We start from the raw sequence: 17,107 nt of genomic DNA on the forward strand, positions 1-17,107 counted from the left end.
AGAGAGAGGGTGGATGCAACACATCACTGACACCTGCACAAAAGAGAGAGAGAGCTCTCTTTGGGAGCAGTGGTTGAAGAAATAGCACAGGCGAAGGTGAAGTCACCCTTTGGACCAAAAAACAAAAAAAAGGTGAAGTCACCCTCATCCTCGTCTTTTTGTGCCGTGAAATGCGGACTCCTCCACTCTCTCTCTCTCTCTCTTCTTCATTGGCCACTGCTTTTTTCTTCTGTTGCTTCATTTCGTCATATCCATAAACCAAACAGGCCTCCACAGTCTCTCTCTCTCTCTCTCTCTCTCTCTCTTCTCTCTGCTTACCCTCCATCGAACCCGCTTTCGCTCACATTCTTTCTTCATTTCTGACTTCGCGCCGATCTCTTCCTCGCTATCTTCGTCGATGTTATGCGGGACATGGGCATCTCTGTAAAACCCTGTTATTTGCTCCTGTAATCTTGCTTTCACCACCATCATTTTCGCCGCCAGGCCTTGAGGGGAGCGACAGAGCCGAGAGTAGCGGGAGACGACGCGAGAGAGACAGAGGAGAGGTCGCGACAGCAGAAACAGAAAGAAGAGGTCGTATTTCTTATTTTGACTTCAGTTTTTGCCCTTAAAAAGATCAAAACTTTCCTACCTTATGTCCGGATGCGAGTCCCTCGCGTGTCCGTTCCGTTGACTGCGAGTCGGAGCTCGGACACGCGTTGACTGCGTGTCCGGACGTGTCCGGCGCTTGTCGGACACCGACACGTGTCCGACATGCGAAAACTGCGCCCAAAGGCGTGTCCGTGCTACATAGACTGTGTCATAACAATCCCCACTAACTTTTTTTTTTTTTTTTTTTGGTTGTTTCTTAGCTCAAAAGAAAAGACGACAATGATAATAAGAGTATGGCTATACCTTCTACTAAAGGATTTGAATATAAAAATAAGGTTTTGTTAATCAGTATCCCTTCTTGAAGAGCCTTGACTTCACTCATTGAAACTCCATAAGTTTCGACTGGGCCCCCTAGGATTAGAAGAGCTTTTGTACTAACCTGCCGCCCGTATCCATGGCAAACTTGGCTCGATTGAAGAAAATGAAATACATGGAGCCAGGTTAGGTCACTTCGATCGCTTAAGAAGCTAATTTGGAAGAGAAAAATGCTTTTTGAGACACTTTATAAAGTGAAGAAATACACAATGTAGGAAGGCTTATTACATTAAGAGTAATTACTATATATACTAATGATTTGAGAAAATGGATAGATATAAATTATAAGAATGGACAAATTGCTTTCGCGAAAGTTTTTGATAAGAAAAACAATTCAGAACGTTTTCAAGGAAGCTTAACAAGTGATTCGAGGGCATTTCATTTTTTTTTTCAAATTTCTACCGAAAGCAGCATAGGTCGTAGTGTTTGACTGAATAATTTATAGATTTTTTTTTTGGTCGAAAAATAATTTATAGATTTACAGGTAGACAAACTTTGGGATTTCTTTTGTTTCTTCAACTGAAGTAGTAACTGAAAAGATACTTGCCGAGATCTTCTCCCGGCTTCTCAAATTGAATGGCGAAACAGTCAATTGGTAAAACTATTCTGTCAGCCTAAAAGATTAATCAATTTGTGTCAGTAGAGTTTTTTTTTTTTTTTTGTGTGGGCCATTTTAGATAGTGTAGATTTTAGGGTTCTGGGGTTCACGAGATGGCCAAATCTTGGCAAATCAATATCAATAGGGCGGATAATTTATTCGTTCAGATCCAAATGAAACGGAGTGAAAACGAACTTCTCGATAAACAGAGAAAGTCCATACCAATTTTAGATAGCCTTCATCTACAAAACTCAAGCCGTTTTGATATCTCATGTTCTTATACAGCACGCGCGCGCGCGCACAAAGCAATGGAACTTGAAGACTTTACGATCACGGCGGCTGCCCTATTAGGGTTGATCTCGCTCTTCAAGAACCTGCTTGTCTTCATACGATGGCTTCATGCCACATTTCTTAGGCAGCCGAAGAACCTGCGCGAGTACGGCTCGTGGGCTGTCGTCACCGGACCCACCGACGGCATCGGGAAAGCCCTAGCCTTCGAGCTCGCGTCCAAGGGCCTCAACCTTGTTCTCGTGGGTCGAAACCCGAGTAAGCTAGAAGCCACTTCCAGTGAGCTGAGGTGGAGATACGGAAATGAGATCCAGGTCAGTGCTTATCGAATTAAGAATGTGATGCAACAAACACAATTCCTATCTACTTTAACAAAGTGATTACACGTCATGCCTAACAAGGGAATTGACCATTGATAAGGTACTTTCTCCAGGTCAAGACCGTAGTCGCCGACTTGGCAAAGCTGAGCGGATTGGAAATAGAGGCGGCGGTTGCCTCCGCGACCGAAGGGCTCGATGTCGGGGTGGTGGTGAACAATGCCGGAGCGGCTCAAGGCCATCCATTCGCGAAGTACTTTCACGAAGTTGATGATGAATCGATGGAGAGCATACTGAGGGTGAATGTGAACGCAGTGGTGTGGGTAACGAAGGGAGTGATCGGTGGAATGTTGAAGAAGAAGAGAGGAGCGATTGTGAATATTGGATCTGGTTCCACCGTGTACGTCTCTTCGTTTCCTCTTCAAACCTTGTATGCCTCAACCAAAGCGTAAGTTTCGTATTCTCCAAAGTCCTAATGTATCTTCTTTCACCACATAAACTATACTAACATCCATTACATTTGTTAGTCTTCGTATACTGGGGAAAGTATATAAAATCTATCAATAACATATTAATGAGTGCTCCCAAGACAGTACGGCACTAATTGAGCATCGAATTAAGGAATCATTACCGATATTACTGTCTTTTAGGTTTCATCATGAAACTAAACCGATGCCCTTGGGAACGGCTCAGAACCGGCCGGTTCGGTCCGATCCGGGCTGTTCCTTTTGCTCACCCTTAATTTCATGAATACATATGTTAACTACACTTAGTGTTTTATTTATTTGCTTGTAGGTTTATGGCAATGTTCTCAAAAAGCGTGGCTCTTGAGTACAAGGACCAAGGGATCGACATTCAGTGCCAGGTAAATGTCTTATAAATTGTTATGCAATGTCTAGATAGATATAAAACTTTTTCAGTGCATGAATGTGGGTGAATGATCAACCTTCAACCACTATTTAATTTATGGATATTGTGTGTTGATTCCGAAGTTGTTTGCGTTTGAACTTTAGATAGACATCATAATAGAAAAAGTTAGCCTTAACGTAAGGGAAAACATCGATTGATTTGTTTACTTGTAATGATTACTCATTCATAAACTTGTTTAGAACTTCAATTTTCGGATTGGATAAGTCAATGTCAATAAAAAGGAATCTTATCCATGATTAAGGAAAAACGTACGTAAGCGTTAATCGGGGAAGACATATTTTGCATCTTGTGATATCATTTCGCCCGGAATGGCTCCACTCGATGAAATACATGTCACTGTTATGTTCGATTCTTATTGAATCGGGTTCCGTGGCAATTCGGACAACAAGCATAACGCATAATTAAGAACTGGAAGTGATTACTCTAAAGGGTAGTATATACAGGAACTGGAAAGATAAAATGGCAAATTGAGAGATACATAGTTCTTGATGATTGTTGATTCCCTTCTTATTAACACAAAAATTAACCAAGTCAGCATAATCAGTATGATATCGATTAGGGTAAACATATGACCTGAGACTAGGTGAGGTGGCTATAGGCGAGATACTGGCTCTACTAGTCTTTGTCCATGGTCATACTGGACACTAGAGCTCTTGCTTATGGTCATACTTACTAATGACCATGTTCAGTTATGGATATACGATAGTGATTGGTTGACGATTGTTATAGTAAAATTGATTGTGATGTGCTTATCGAACATAAAAAGAGACCGAGTACAGGAGGAAGCCCTTGCATGTTAACATACGCAAGGAGGCTGTCCTTCTGTTAGAAAGTTAGAATATAGAGTGGTATTCTAAACGAAGATTATGATCAATCGATATATATATGAATCTCGACGAGTTGGATGAATATAAGGGAGTCAGCATTAAATTATCGCTCAAACTAAAATAATTGTCAAAGCATAAAACAAACATGTCAAGTTAAAACAATTTGATGTTGATGACTTGGTTTAGGAAATTACATTGCCGATGAGTACAGATAACGAAACATCCGTTAGATGTCTTTCTACACGAGAAGTACATTATTTACTGTCCGACGTGATTAGTGATAACACTTATCGACTAATGGATATTGATAAGAAAAAATTGTCACGTTCAATAAATGGAAAATACCTCAAGACATATCATCCAACTATGTGGGAGATGCAAGAGATGCAAGATGAGCGAGAAGAAGAACCATAAAAGGAAATATCGCAAGAAGTAGCTGTTGAAACGGGTGGATCGATTAAAAGAGAAATAATTCATTAAAAACTTTCTAAAACTCTGCACTCAATTATATAATATCACCAAAGCATTATATAACAAGTACCATAATTCGTTCATAAATAAATATTTCACATAAATATTCACATTACAACATCAGTGGGAAATATTTCACAGGATGACAAACTAACTCTAAAACAATATCAGGATTGCAATATTCACAAACTCAAAAACTAACGGCACTAAAAGAAAACATCAACATCCTCTCCAGTAACATCGTCTTATAACATGAAATGACTTCACAAACTAGTTAAAGCCAGGCAAATTATTAAGTCTACAAGGCGCTCTTATAAAAGCTCTTGCGGTACCATTTGCTCTACGTTAAGACGCATTCTACCTCAGCCAAGGCCTATTTATAGCCAGGGTCGATGTCCTTGCCATCCCCATGCTCATGTACTTAGTCGGGAATCTAATCCCAAAACTCTTATAAAAACGGGAGTTGGCTTCCCATAAACGATCTATGACTTGTGCCATTCCACAGAAAGAGTTGTTCTCAGCACTATGACCCTCCTATCGTTTGGCATTACGTGATCATTCCGTATGACTTTTTGAATCATTTCGTTGACCCTCTTCATATGTGACATCATGTCGGTTTGACCATCCCAGTGGTAAAGTGCTAAGTTCCATATGACTTCCTAAATCATTTCGTTGACCGTCTTCATATGTGACATCATGTTAGCTTGACCATTCCAATGGTAAAGGGCTAAAGCATATGTGACATCATGTCAGCTTGACCACTCCAGCGGTAAAGGGCTAAAGCATTCCATGCGTCCTAGCGTAGAACGAATGATCCCTCGAGAGCTTTTATAAGGGCACCTTGTAGACTCAATAATTTTCCTGGCTTTAACTAGTTTGTGGAGTCATTTCCTGTTATAAGGCAACTTTACTAGAGAGGACGTTGATACTTTGTTTTAGTTCCTTTAATTTTGAAGTTTGTGAATATTGCAAACCTGATGTTGTTTTAGAGTTAGTTTGTCATCATGCAAAATATTTCCTACTGATATTGTAATATGAATATTTATATGAAATATTTGTTTATGGATGAATTATGGTATTTGTCATATAAGTCTTTAGTGGTATTATATAGTTGAGTGGGGAATTCTGGAAAGTTCTTAGTGATTTTAATGAACTCAATTTTGCTTAAATCTTTATATTAATGATAATTTTAAATGAGGATCCTTAGATGATGATTGGGAACTTAATGAACTTTCGAATCTATGTCCTTATGTAAAATACATTGGTATAATTAATTAGTGTAAAACGTGTCTATAAATGTTAGGTATTAATGATTTGTGCGAAATGTCTAAACAGCCTCATATTCATATATAATGGCAACGGCTTCAAAGAATATCGTGGCTGAGCTCAATAAGGGCAAGAAGTTGAATGGTGAAAGCTATGAGATCTGGAATATAATAATCCAGTATGTGCTGGAAGAGTTATATGAACTGGAAGCTCTTAATTTGGTCATGATAGAACCAGATGATGGAATCATTGCGTTGCGGAAGAGATAAGGATGCCTTTCTTGCTTGGAAAAAAAAAAGAACTCAACAGCTCGTATTACGTTGCTGAGCAGTATGGATAATGATATCATGCGTAAGTTCGGGCAGCATGAGAATATCATGGATATGTAGGATGTATTAAAGACTAGTTTTGGGCGGACATCGGTCACTAAGCTGATGTAGCTTACAATCAGGCTCAATACATATAAGATGCCACATGGGTATAATATGAAGCAACATCCGAGGTGCATGTCGAGCATGATCGGTGAGCTGGAAGGATGCTGGTCACACATTATCTGATGAGCACCAGGTGCAGGCAATGATCCGCTTTTTGCCCTATAGCTAGGAGCATATGAAAGTTAACCCGACCCATAACGAGAATATGAAGACCTTCGAGGATGCTATGCGCCACCTTAAGCTAGAAGAGGTCCGCCTTTCCGGTGGCTAAGCCACAACCGATGTGTATTTTGCTGGTTCTAGCTTACATGGAGCTTCAAGTTGCAAGCGCAAGCATCCTGAGGGGTTTAGGAAGTGAAAAGGTAAAGGAGCAGAACCAACTCACAAGAAATCGAAGTTTGACAAACATTAAAAAGGGAAGCGTCCTTTTAATAAGAACATTTCAAGGGTAAAGTGTTTTAATTATGGCAAGAAGGGTCATTTCACTCGCGATCGTGGCAAGTCAAAGAAAGTAGAAACCTTTTGTACACTTAAAAGTGTTAGTTATGTATCGAGTTCTATATTTCCAACTGAATTTCATCATTTATGGACTGTAGACTCGGGGCCACGAGACCATATAGCCAAAGACAGAAATACTTTTGTGGAGTTTTGACGAATTTCACGTGGAGCGAAGTAGGTGTGACCGGTTCTCGGTCCGGTCCGGCTCTCCTCAAGAACCAGGAACATGGCCGTTGGTTTCGGTTCCCAATTTTCGAAATCGCGGACTAGATTGGGTCCAGTCCGGTTCTCGGGCGATTCTATGGGACCGGTAACCATATTGACTTTTGAATAATATTCACACTCCAATCACCAAATGGGGGTTGGTCCATTGCATCTCTCCCATTGTCTCTGTCTTTATATTGTTGATGCATATTTTGTATGTTCATGAAGGAAGAAAGAAACAAGTAGCATGGGAATAGGGTCATTGGTCTTTTCTTTTTTTGCAGAGGAGGAAGATTTTAAGGTCATCACATGAAAGCAAATAAAACCAACAAAAATGAGCTTTTGTGCTTCCTCGTTCCATTCACTTTCTTTAACCCCTACCCCCCCTCTCTTCTTTTACTGTTTTGTTACATTATGTTTCTTCACTTGATTTTTTCCCTTTGTGATAAAAAACACTTCGGATAAAAAATTATCACGTGATTGCCTAAGATGTGAGAAAGGGAGAGGCCATGTAAAGAAAGAAGGGAAAATTGGATTTAGCATTACGATTAAAAATTTAAAATAATATTAAAATCAACCGATCCGATTTGGGTGGTCCGGTCCAGTCCCGTATACATGGAACCGAGAATCAGATCGCCGCCCTCTAGAATCAAGAACCGGACCATCGGTCCGGTCCGGTCGAAGCGATCCAAGTTCGGGCGGTCCAATTTGCTCATCCCAAGAGCGAAGTGGATCTATGTGGGGAACAACTTCAAAGCTGCTTTAAGAAATTTATGACCTTAGTGAAAAATCAATTAGATAAGAAAATAAAAGTATTGAGATCCGATCAAGGTCAAAAATAATTATCTCTTGAGTTCGGACATTTGCGTGATGAAAAGGAAATAGAAAGACAATTATCTATTTCATACAGTCCACATCAAAATGGTGTTGAAAAAAAAAAAGAAATAGAATCTTAATGAAAATGGTAGGGTTTATGATGGCATAGGCTAATTTGCCTATCACCTTTTGAGGTGATGCTTTGTTGGTTGCCGTCTATGTACTTTATCGTGTGCCTTCAAAGTCAACTTTTTCCACCCCATATAAGTTATGGACATGTCGAAAATCATATTTGAGTTTTCTTAAACCTTGGGGTTGAGTTGCCTACATTCACAAAACCTCATAAATATGGAAAATTAGATCGAAGAGGCAAAAAGAGCATCTTCATAATGAACATAAATGAACAAAAAAGCAAAAATGTGACTGAATTTGAATCTCGAGATGTCACATTCTTATAGAATGACTTTTCGAGAAAGGGCGAAATAGATGAAGACTACTCCCTATTTGAGACCTCGGATCGAGATAATGGGAAATGCAGATATAATGATACAATGAGAGCAATGTGAGGAGTGGGGAATCAAGTACGAACCAGTCTCAATTACAATCACTTTCGAGTGGGAGCATAATGGAAAATAAAGTATATAGGGTACAATCTTCTCCACGACAAACAAGTCGCAAAATCATTCCTAGTTGACGTTTTGAGAGCGAAGGGAAAGCTTTCATAGTTGCTCCACAAGAAGAGGGTAAGCCTATGAATGTAATTGAGGCTCTATCTTGGCTTGATAAGAAAAAATGGATGAAAGCAATGGAAGAAGAAATGGAGTCGATGAGATCACACCAAACTTGGAAACTGGTTAATCTTCTAAAAGGATGCAGAGCTTACCTCTTCGTTGGTTGATCTCCAATTTGGAGAGTTGTTTTTACACGGAAACGGAAACAAGTAGGTTATCAAACTAAAGTATAAAGCTGATGACTCAATTGAGAGATATAAGGTTCATCTTGTAGCGAAGGAGTATAACCAATAAGAATAAATTGATTATGAAAATATTTTTTCTTCTATGGTAAGATTTACTTCAATTCGCCTTATTCTGGCAATAATGACAAGCTTGGATCTTAAATTACATTAGATGGATGTAAAGACTACTTTTCTCAATGGAAAATTAGAAGAATAAATCTACATGAAACAACATGCTGGGTTTATTCTTGAAAGACAAGGAAAAAAAGTACGTCAACTTCTGAAATCAACATATGGCCTCAAGCAATCTTCAAAATAATAGCACATATGTTTTCATAATGCCATAGTGGTTTTTGATTTTGAGATGATTAATGAAGACAATTACGTATATATCAAGAGATCCATATGTCATTTTGTGTTCTTATCATTATACGTTAATGATATACTAATTGCCTGAAGGAATATGGAGTTTGTCAAAACAGTCAAAAGTTGGCTATCTTGTAATTTTGAAAAGAAAGGTATGGGTGAAGCTACAAACATTTTTTGAGTCAATATTTCAAGAGATCATTCGAAAAGGTTATTATCTCTTTCGAAAGAGACATACATTAATAAAGTTCTTAAACGATTTCGTCTATAAGACCGTAAATCCATAGATATTCCTATTGTAAAAGGTGAAGATTTGAGTTACAGAATGTGTCCTAAGACTCCACATGAGTAGGAATGAATGAAAAGTGCTCCTTACGCGAGTGACGTTGGAAACTTAATGTGCGCTATGATGTGTATAATACCCGATATTTGTTATGCAGTTAGAATGGTAAGTAGATACCAATCCAATCCAGGTCAAGTATATTATGCCGTTGTCAAGAGAATCCCGAGGTATTTGAAAGTTACTGCTGATTATGCCCTGAGTTATCAAGGAAGTGATCCGCATCTTGACGATTACACCGATCTTGATTGAGGAGGAGATTTAGAAGAGAGAAAATCTACCTCTAGAAATGCGTTCTTACTAAATAATGGCGCAATATCATAGAGCAATAAGAAGCAGAAGTGTATAGCTTTATCTATCATGGAAGCCGAGTTTGTGACTATGTTAGCGAAAGCGTAAGAGGGTGTTTGGCTTAGGAGATTTTAGGATCATTTAGGTATTACTAGTGATACCGCAAATCCAACTTTGGTGTATTGTGATAGCCAAGTAGCAACAACTTACACTAAAGATCCCGGGTTCTATTGTAATACCAAACACATAGACATTAAGTGTAATTATGCTAAGGATGTAGTTGCATGAAAGAATGTGAACATACAATAAATATCTATGCATAGAATGTTAGCAGATTCGATGACAAAACCGATTCCTAGAGATATTTTTCACGATCATGTAAAATTTCTAAGACTGCGTAGAATGCAATATACTAGATATTGAAATTTCCCCAAATTTTGAGATTATTGCGTATGAGTTTTCATAATAATTATGGATATTAAAGTTTGGTGCTTTATGTTGAGAAAGTATGTTAGACAGATGAAAGATCAGCCCACTCATACGGGTAATCACCTCTATTTACTGCACGATGAATAGAGATGAGACAAAATTTAAGCTCATTATCTAGGAGATAATTGTGGTGATAATTGAGAGATCGAGCTTAAATATCGGTGTCGCCTTAACAGAATGTTAAGATGAAGACTTAATATTTATTATGTCCGAAAGTGAAATACCCACATATATCATTGTATCTATTTTTTATTGCTAGGTGTAAGTTCTGATGGATACTTTTGAGCGGAGTAGTTATGTAAACTCAAGTTAGACATTGGGTGTGTCTAAACTTTCATATGTACGGTATTAAATGGATAGACATACACTCCATGAGAAGGAGAGAATATCGTAATAAGTATTTCATATTACATATGCATGAGTCAATCAATAAGAGTAGGCAAAAGTTTGGATCTCAACTTTTTAAGTTGTGTAAGACTCTTGAGAATAAGAATTCCTCATTTGGTGCCCTCACGACTCTTAATTATTCTCAATATTTCTACTCAGTGTTCTTTATCTTAGAGTGTTATCTATCGTCATGAGATTGATTCGATCTAATGGGACATTTCTAGAAAGTGAGCTGAACTGAGATTGAGAGGTCTAATGAAAGAGGAAGATCGATTTAGAGTTTTGAGTCACATTATAGATTTATATGCACAGATGAATCGGTAATGATTATTTTGTGTGATCACAACTGTGAATATAACATATCATACTTAAAAAGAGATCGAAAGAGAGATATGTATGTGACTGATCAATCTAGGGTACATCATACAAAAATGACCAAATCTTCTAAATCCGATCCGAGTAGTCCTATGAGTAGTTCCACCCCCGGATCAAGAATCGAACAGAAATTCTCCAGTTCCAATTTTATGGAATCGGGAACTGGACCAACCCCCAGGAACCGCCCGTAATCGACTGGTTCGGTTCGATCGGAGCGATTCCTTTTGCTCACCCCTAAATCCGCGACTTAACTCATACATTGGTGCTTTGTGGTTGCTGATCGCATCCTGAATGCTGGTCCCTATTTCCAACAAAAACATAAGGGAAGATAGTTAGTGTTGGTCCTCATTTCCAGCAAATATTTGCTCTTTCACTTATGAGTCTTCCTAGAAATAGCAATGCTACAAAAACCCAATGTTGATTGTTTAGACATAGCTATGTATAGCGACTGTGCTTGCGAGTTAAATTGATACTACTACAAGTTTGGCTAATTTATGCTAGATATGTATTACCCGTGTAACGAGTCTCGTATAGGCAATTGATTCATACAAGCGTTTCTGCGGAGTTTCACTGAAAATTAGTGAAATACCTTTCATCAAAGATAAATAGTTGTTTTTCTTTGTCAATCGGATCCATTGACAATTCGGACGGGAGTCAAATTGTGTAACAAGGATCAAGAACAACTAAATCTAAAGGAAAATCAATGCAAATGTTGGAAATTGAAATTTATTGATAAGTTGAAACTGAAAAAATCCATAAATTTGTACTAGTGATCGTGGAACTCTTTACGATACATATTGTTTACACAAAAAATGACCAAGTCTTGTAATCGACTTGACGTCAATAGAGATGAGTGCGGGGCTTCGTGTCAAGTATAATTTGGGTCAATGAACTATCAATAATAGAAATACTTGTTAATAACCATTATGATTATCAACGACCATGATATATAATTGTCGATATACGATGGCGATTGATCGACGATTATCACCAATTGTTGGACTAGCAATGAAGAAGGCAAAGTGAAGATGCCGGTTCAAGATGAGGAAACCAATTGACAGTTACATCTTATGGCATTCGAAGAGCTGTAACCACTTGCAGGTAAGGTTGACGTGCGATTATAGAGCCTAAAGTTTAGGGATTGTAGTTGTAACAGTTAATATAAGCAGTTAATATTCTTCACACGATTGCAAATGGTAAGGACTGCGAACCCTAAATTTTATTCTCTATGATCGCACATCGACCTTATCAGCAAACGGTTACAACTTTTGAGTGCCACTGGACTTAATTGTCAAGCAGTATCTTCATCTTCAATCGGCATCTTCACTTTGCCTTCTTCATTCCACGTCCAACATTTGGTTATAATCATTGACCACTCGCCATTATATATCGACATTTGTATATCATTTCATAATCATTGACAAGTACTCCCATCATGGGTAATTCATTGATAATCAAATCGTACTCCACATGGGTCCCAGCACTCATGTAGATCGGGTTCATGTTAATTACAAGGACTTTGTATTTTTTGTTTGTTGTATAAACAAGAGGATTAACTTCACTTATCGAATTACAACTTCATACAAGTTGTGTACAGTATAAAAGCTGTCAAAACTAACATAAGGTGTAATGCTCATGATAGGTTCCCCTATTCACCGCTACAAAGATGACAATGTTGAAGAAGCGTCCCATCTTCGTACCCTCGGCGGAGATGTTCAGTAGAGCAAGCATTCGATGGATCGGTTACGACCGGCAATGCAACCCCTATTGGTCACACGCAGTGGAAGGGTTTGTCTTCCACACCTTGGACACGATCTCTGTTTGGTATATCGAACGCTACATGACATGGATGAGAAAGAAGGGGCTTGAGCAAGATCGCCATCTTTAGGTCGAATATGGTGAAGCGCCCCAAGAATTGTCAAAGTTATGCTACAATTCCAAAATTTTAGTATTTTATGCTGTTTAGTTTAATAGTAAGTTTTTAAGTTTCACTTGTGGACTTTGGTACTTAACCGTTGTTTGCTTCACTGGTCATCAACCTAGTTCAGAGATAATTTCTTAGCCTATACAAAATAGTTTGACAATTGATGAACCTGTATAAACTTTATATGATATTTCTTGTACGTAACTAAATTGTATCCTGTTTTAGTTATCATGATCTATAGGTAATGACAATATCTCCGAAATTGGTATTACTTGGTCCTCATTTAGACCAAGAGATGGCGTTGCAGCCCTCGCCGACCACAAGCAAGGGCATCGGCAAGGGCCGCGACGCCCTCACCCAGGCTAGGCGACCTCTCCTGTAGCTGGCCTCGCCGCCGGCCAAAGTTGTAAAAGAAACAAAGAAACCAAAAAAAGAAAAAGAATAAAATAAATTAAAACATTATTAAAAATTCTTCACATCAGTATTGGTTGTGTCACATAGAACAGCTGGTAATCATTTCAGCGGTTTCTAATCAAAATTGATCGGATGATCCGATCTCAATTGGCAAAATGTAAAAAGGTTGAGGATTCAATTGGCACAATTAAAAGGTTTATGAATGAATTAGCAAAAGTACAATAGGTTTAGGACTTTTTGCCCAAATTTTTCATGGATCTACAATAGGTATAGATTTTATGACCGAACTATATTATAGGAATCTAATGTAAAATTTACGTGTCAATATAATTGCTGTAAGTTGTTAAGAATTAACCATTTATCAGAAGACTAATTTCAGACCTCATGATCTTCTCTCTGCCATACAAAAGGACGTTGTCGCAATCATCGCCGTCCAGCCAGAGATCGGCCATTCGATGGCGTCAGAAGCAGTCGATCGTCCCACATTGAATGCCTATCGTAAAGATTTGTGGTAAGTTCAGATAAATTACACTAAGTTTAGATATGTTCGTCATCATGAGGAGATAAAATTAATATACACACACGAAAAAGGTTGGGTATACCTAAGCCTACCAAAGTCTTAGTGATGAAGCTAGAACTTTCCGCTAGTGGGGTCATCAAAATTGAAGTTAATTCCATGCATGCAATGCAATTTACCACTATACAAGGCCCCTCTCAGCAATTAAGATTTAGTCTCTAAACTTCTACGTAAGTACGATTTCCTAATTAAATACAACGAAATTAAAGGGATAAAGTACCAAAAAATGGCAGAAGGACGTCAAAAGTGCTAAAGTGTAAGTACAGCGTTCACTTTGATGACAAAAAAAAAAAATTCGGATCACTTAAGCGCTAATTTTTTTGAAAAATGATTAGTTGAGTACCAACTCTGGTAAGCTTTGCCAGAAATCTTATGTGCCATCTATATGGCTTGTTGGAGGATCCAGTCAATAAAAAAAAAAGCTAAAACTTAAAAAAAAAAAACTTAGAAAACTAAAACATAAGCTAAAAACTAAAAAATGAAAGGAAAATAGAAGGGTTGCAGCGGTGAGGGCTCGCCACCACCCCGCCATCGCTGGCGATGGCCGACGAGGGTCCCCGAGCCCTAGCCATTGGCCGGCATCCCACGCCGCGGCCCTCACCCAGATTGATTGAGGGTCGTCAGCCCTCGACTGCGGTCGTCGTGGGTCGCCGGCCACCAGTCGGGGTTCAGCCACCCCTGCCTGCCATCCCCCATCTTCGCTTTGCTTCTTCCCATCTTCGATTTGTTTTTCTCGTGCATACTTTCAGATTGTTCAACTCATGCAACAAGTGTTTGATGAAACGCCCGAACCACGCTCTCCTTCAATTCGGCATCCACACACTTCGTCACCCTGCGCAAGTGTCAACACCTACCAACTACGGCACTCGGCCACTGGCCAGGGCTCCACGACCCCAGGCGACCATCCCCCACTTTCATCGGCCATTGATAGAAATGGGGGGGCAGCGGCGGCACAACCCTCGCCACTGGAAGCCAAACTTGTGTAATTTTTTATTTTTTTAGCTTTTTTAGTTTAATTTAATTTTTTAAAGAATTTAGCTTTTTTTTAGTTTAAAGTGCCCGTGGACAATTTTTTAACAAATTTTGCCATGTGGACTGATTCTTTTAAAATAAGTGCCACGTGATTTTTTAATCATAAATGACATGACACTAAAATATTTTAGTTATAAATGACACATATATTTTTTTGCCGGAATCTCTTGCCGTTGATACTTAAATAATCGTTTTTTTTTTTAAATATTTGGCATTTAAGTGAGCCGGTGAAAAATTTTAGCACCAAAATTAGTGCCGTACATAAACTTTGGCACTTATGGTGTCGTTCTGCTACCAAAAAAATCCTAAGCCTATTGCATTAGTACCAATTCGGTCCAATTTAGTCATAAAATTTTTTACATTAATGACAATTCAGTCAATTAAGTCAATTTTAATCAGAAATCGCTAACATGGACGCCAATGGTGCCATGTAGGATGATCATTGCTAACGTGGATTTTTTTTAACATTATTTTTTGTAATTATTTTTTCTTCTTGTCATTAAACTTTGGCTTTGGCTGGTGAGGGTTGCCGGAGACCCTCACCACATGTGCAAAGCCACGAAGGCCCTCGCTAGCAGCCATCAAGGGCTTGTTGGCCCTCACCAGCAGCCGATGAGAGTTGACTGGCCCTCACCAACATCCGTCAAGGGCTTGCTGGCCCTTGCCAGCAGCTAATGGGGGTTGTCGGTGACCCTCGCCAGGCAAAGCCATAGTTTAAAGGGAAACAGGAAAAAAATTATGATTTTTTTGCAAAAAGTATTAATAAAAAATATCTACGTGCCGCCTACGTGCCGCCGTCGGCGTTCACGTCGGTGATTTCCAGCCAAAATTGATCGGATGAGCTGAATTGGTACCAATGCAAAAAGATTTAGGACTAAAGTGATCCAATTGAAATGTTTATGACTAAATTGATACCAATGCAATAGGTTTAGGACTTTTTTGGTACTTTTTTCATGTTAATGAGAAAGAAAGAAAGGAAGTTCAATGAAATCCTCATGAAATCCAAGTCTCAATTTATGCGCTCATTGAGTCTAATCATAACCTAATTATAACAAATCCATATAGAATATCTGGAAGTAACTAGAAAGTGTATATTTGTGGAATATAAATCTCGTGCAAGAAATATGAACCCAAAAAGAGAATTAGAGAACATATTCGCTCAAACATGAGAAGCTCATAAAAAAAAATGCGACTCAATATCCTATAATTGTTTTGACCATTTATACATATGAAAATTCCAACAAGATCATGATTTGGAAATTTCATTTATTATGACTTAGCTCTATTAAGCCTATTTAGAGGGAAATTGATTGTTTAAAGAATTTAGTGGTGTCAATAATGCTAATGGAGTCAAATGGATAGATATATGAAAAGTAATAGGTACAAGTGCAAATCCTTTTGGAAAAGTTATTCAAATAATCCTAAATTTTATTGTACAAATGCCAATTCAGTGTTGAACTTTTCAATTTCCTAACATAATCCTAAACCTTTACCCAAAATTTCAATGTAGGCATTCCAATAAATCACTGTCAAAATCACACGGTCGGCAACTAAACGTATACAACGTAACAACGCTACTCAAAATGGCTGTGTATTTGCCAAATTTTCTGCTTATTCTGTTTTTTTTTCTAATTTTTTTTCTTTTTACTGTTCATCTTCTTCGGTCATCTTCAACCTCTGTTATTTAATTGAGAAAGCCAGTTTTCAATCAGACAACGAACGGCTTAGAGCCCCAAGTTCGACTTAAATGCGAGAAGCAATTGGACAATGTCGACTCGAACCTGCCTGATGGCCAAGTCAAACAATTTCTGGCCCTGCTCGCATCGGCAGTCTGCGGGCTTCCAAGCCAAGTCGTGGTCGCTCCCCTCCAACGCCTTCGTAATCTTGTCCGTCAAACCCTCGGCGATGAGATGAACCAGATCTAGTCTTTCGAAATGTGGAGCCTACTCTGCATAGTCTGAAACTTGAAAGTATCATGTCACAGGTTTTAGGATCTGCCCAGGTTCCACTAGTATTATTAATTGAATGATTGCAGTGAATTATTACTTTTAATGACCATCATTTGATATTATAGTCCACTAACTACACCTTATATTTAGACACACGAACAATATGAAACATTAACAAAGTAAAAGTCTCACTCATTAATATTGTCGGAAATGAAAGCTCGGACTAATAATTCTAGATTACACACTCATTATCGAATGCCAAGAAATGTCACAGGATTGCACGAAGATATAGAATAAGAAAAACACAAAAACTTGTTCTAGGTTTCAGGTTCCACCTCCTGGAACCTAGAACTTACCCCTTGGAATCGATTTCTTAATTTTTGGAATCTAAAA

General features: G+C 38.5%; 1 protein-coding gene across 1 annotated transcript; it reads left to right on the forward strand.

Moving 5' to 3' along the window:
* The first annotated feature begins 1,807 nt into the window (after positions 1 to 1,807).
* On the forward strand, positions 1,808 to 12,706 carry LOC115738819 (very-long-chain 3-oxoacyl-CoA reductase 1-like). Its single transcript, XM_030671546.2, has 4 exons — positions 1,808 to 2,166; positions 2,286 to 2,617; positions 2,965 to 3,034; positions 12,461 to 12,706. Exons 1-4 carry the CDS (start codon positions 1,873 to 1,875, stop codon positions 12,704 to 12,706), a joined length of 942 nt encoding a protein of 313 aa, XP_030527406.1. The 5' UTR covers positions 1,808 to 1,872.
* The last annotated feature ends 4,401 nt before the right edge of the window (positions 12,707 to 17,107 follow it).

The sequence above is a fragment of the Rhodamnia argentea genome, chromosome 1 (assembly GCF_020921035.1).
Source record: "Rhodamnia argentea isolate NSW1041297 chromosome 1, ASM2092103v1, whole genome shotgun sequence".
NCBI lineage: Eukaryota > Viridiplantae > Streptophyta > Magnoliopsida > Myrtales > Myrtaceae > Rhodamnia > Rhodamnia argentea.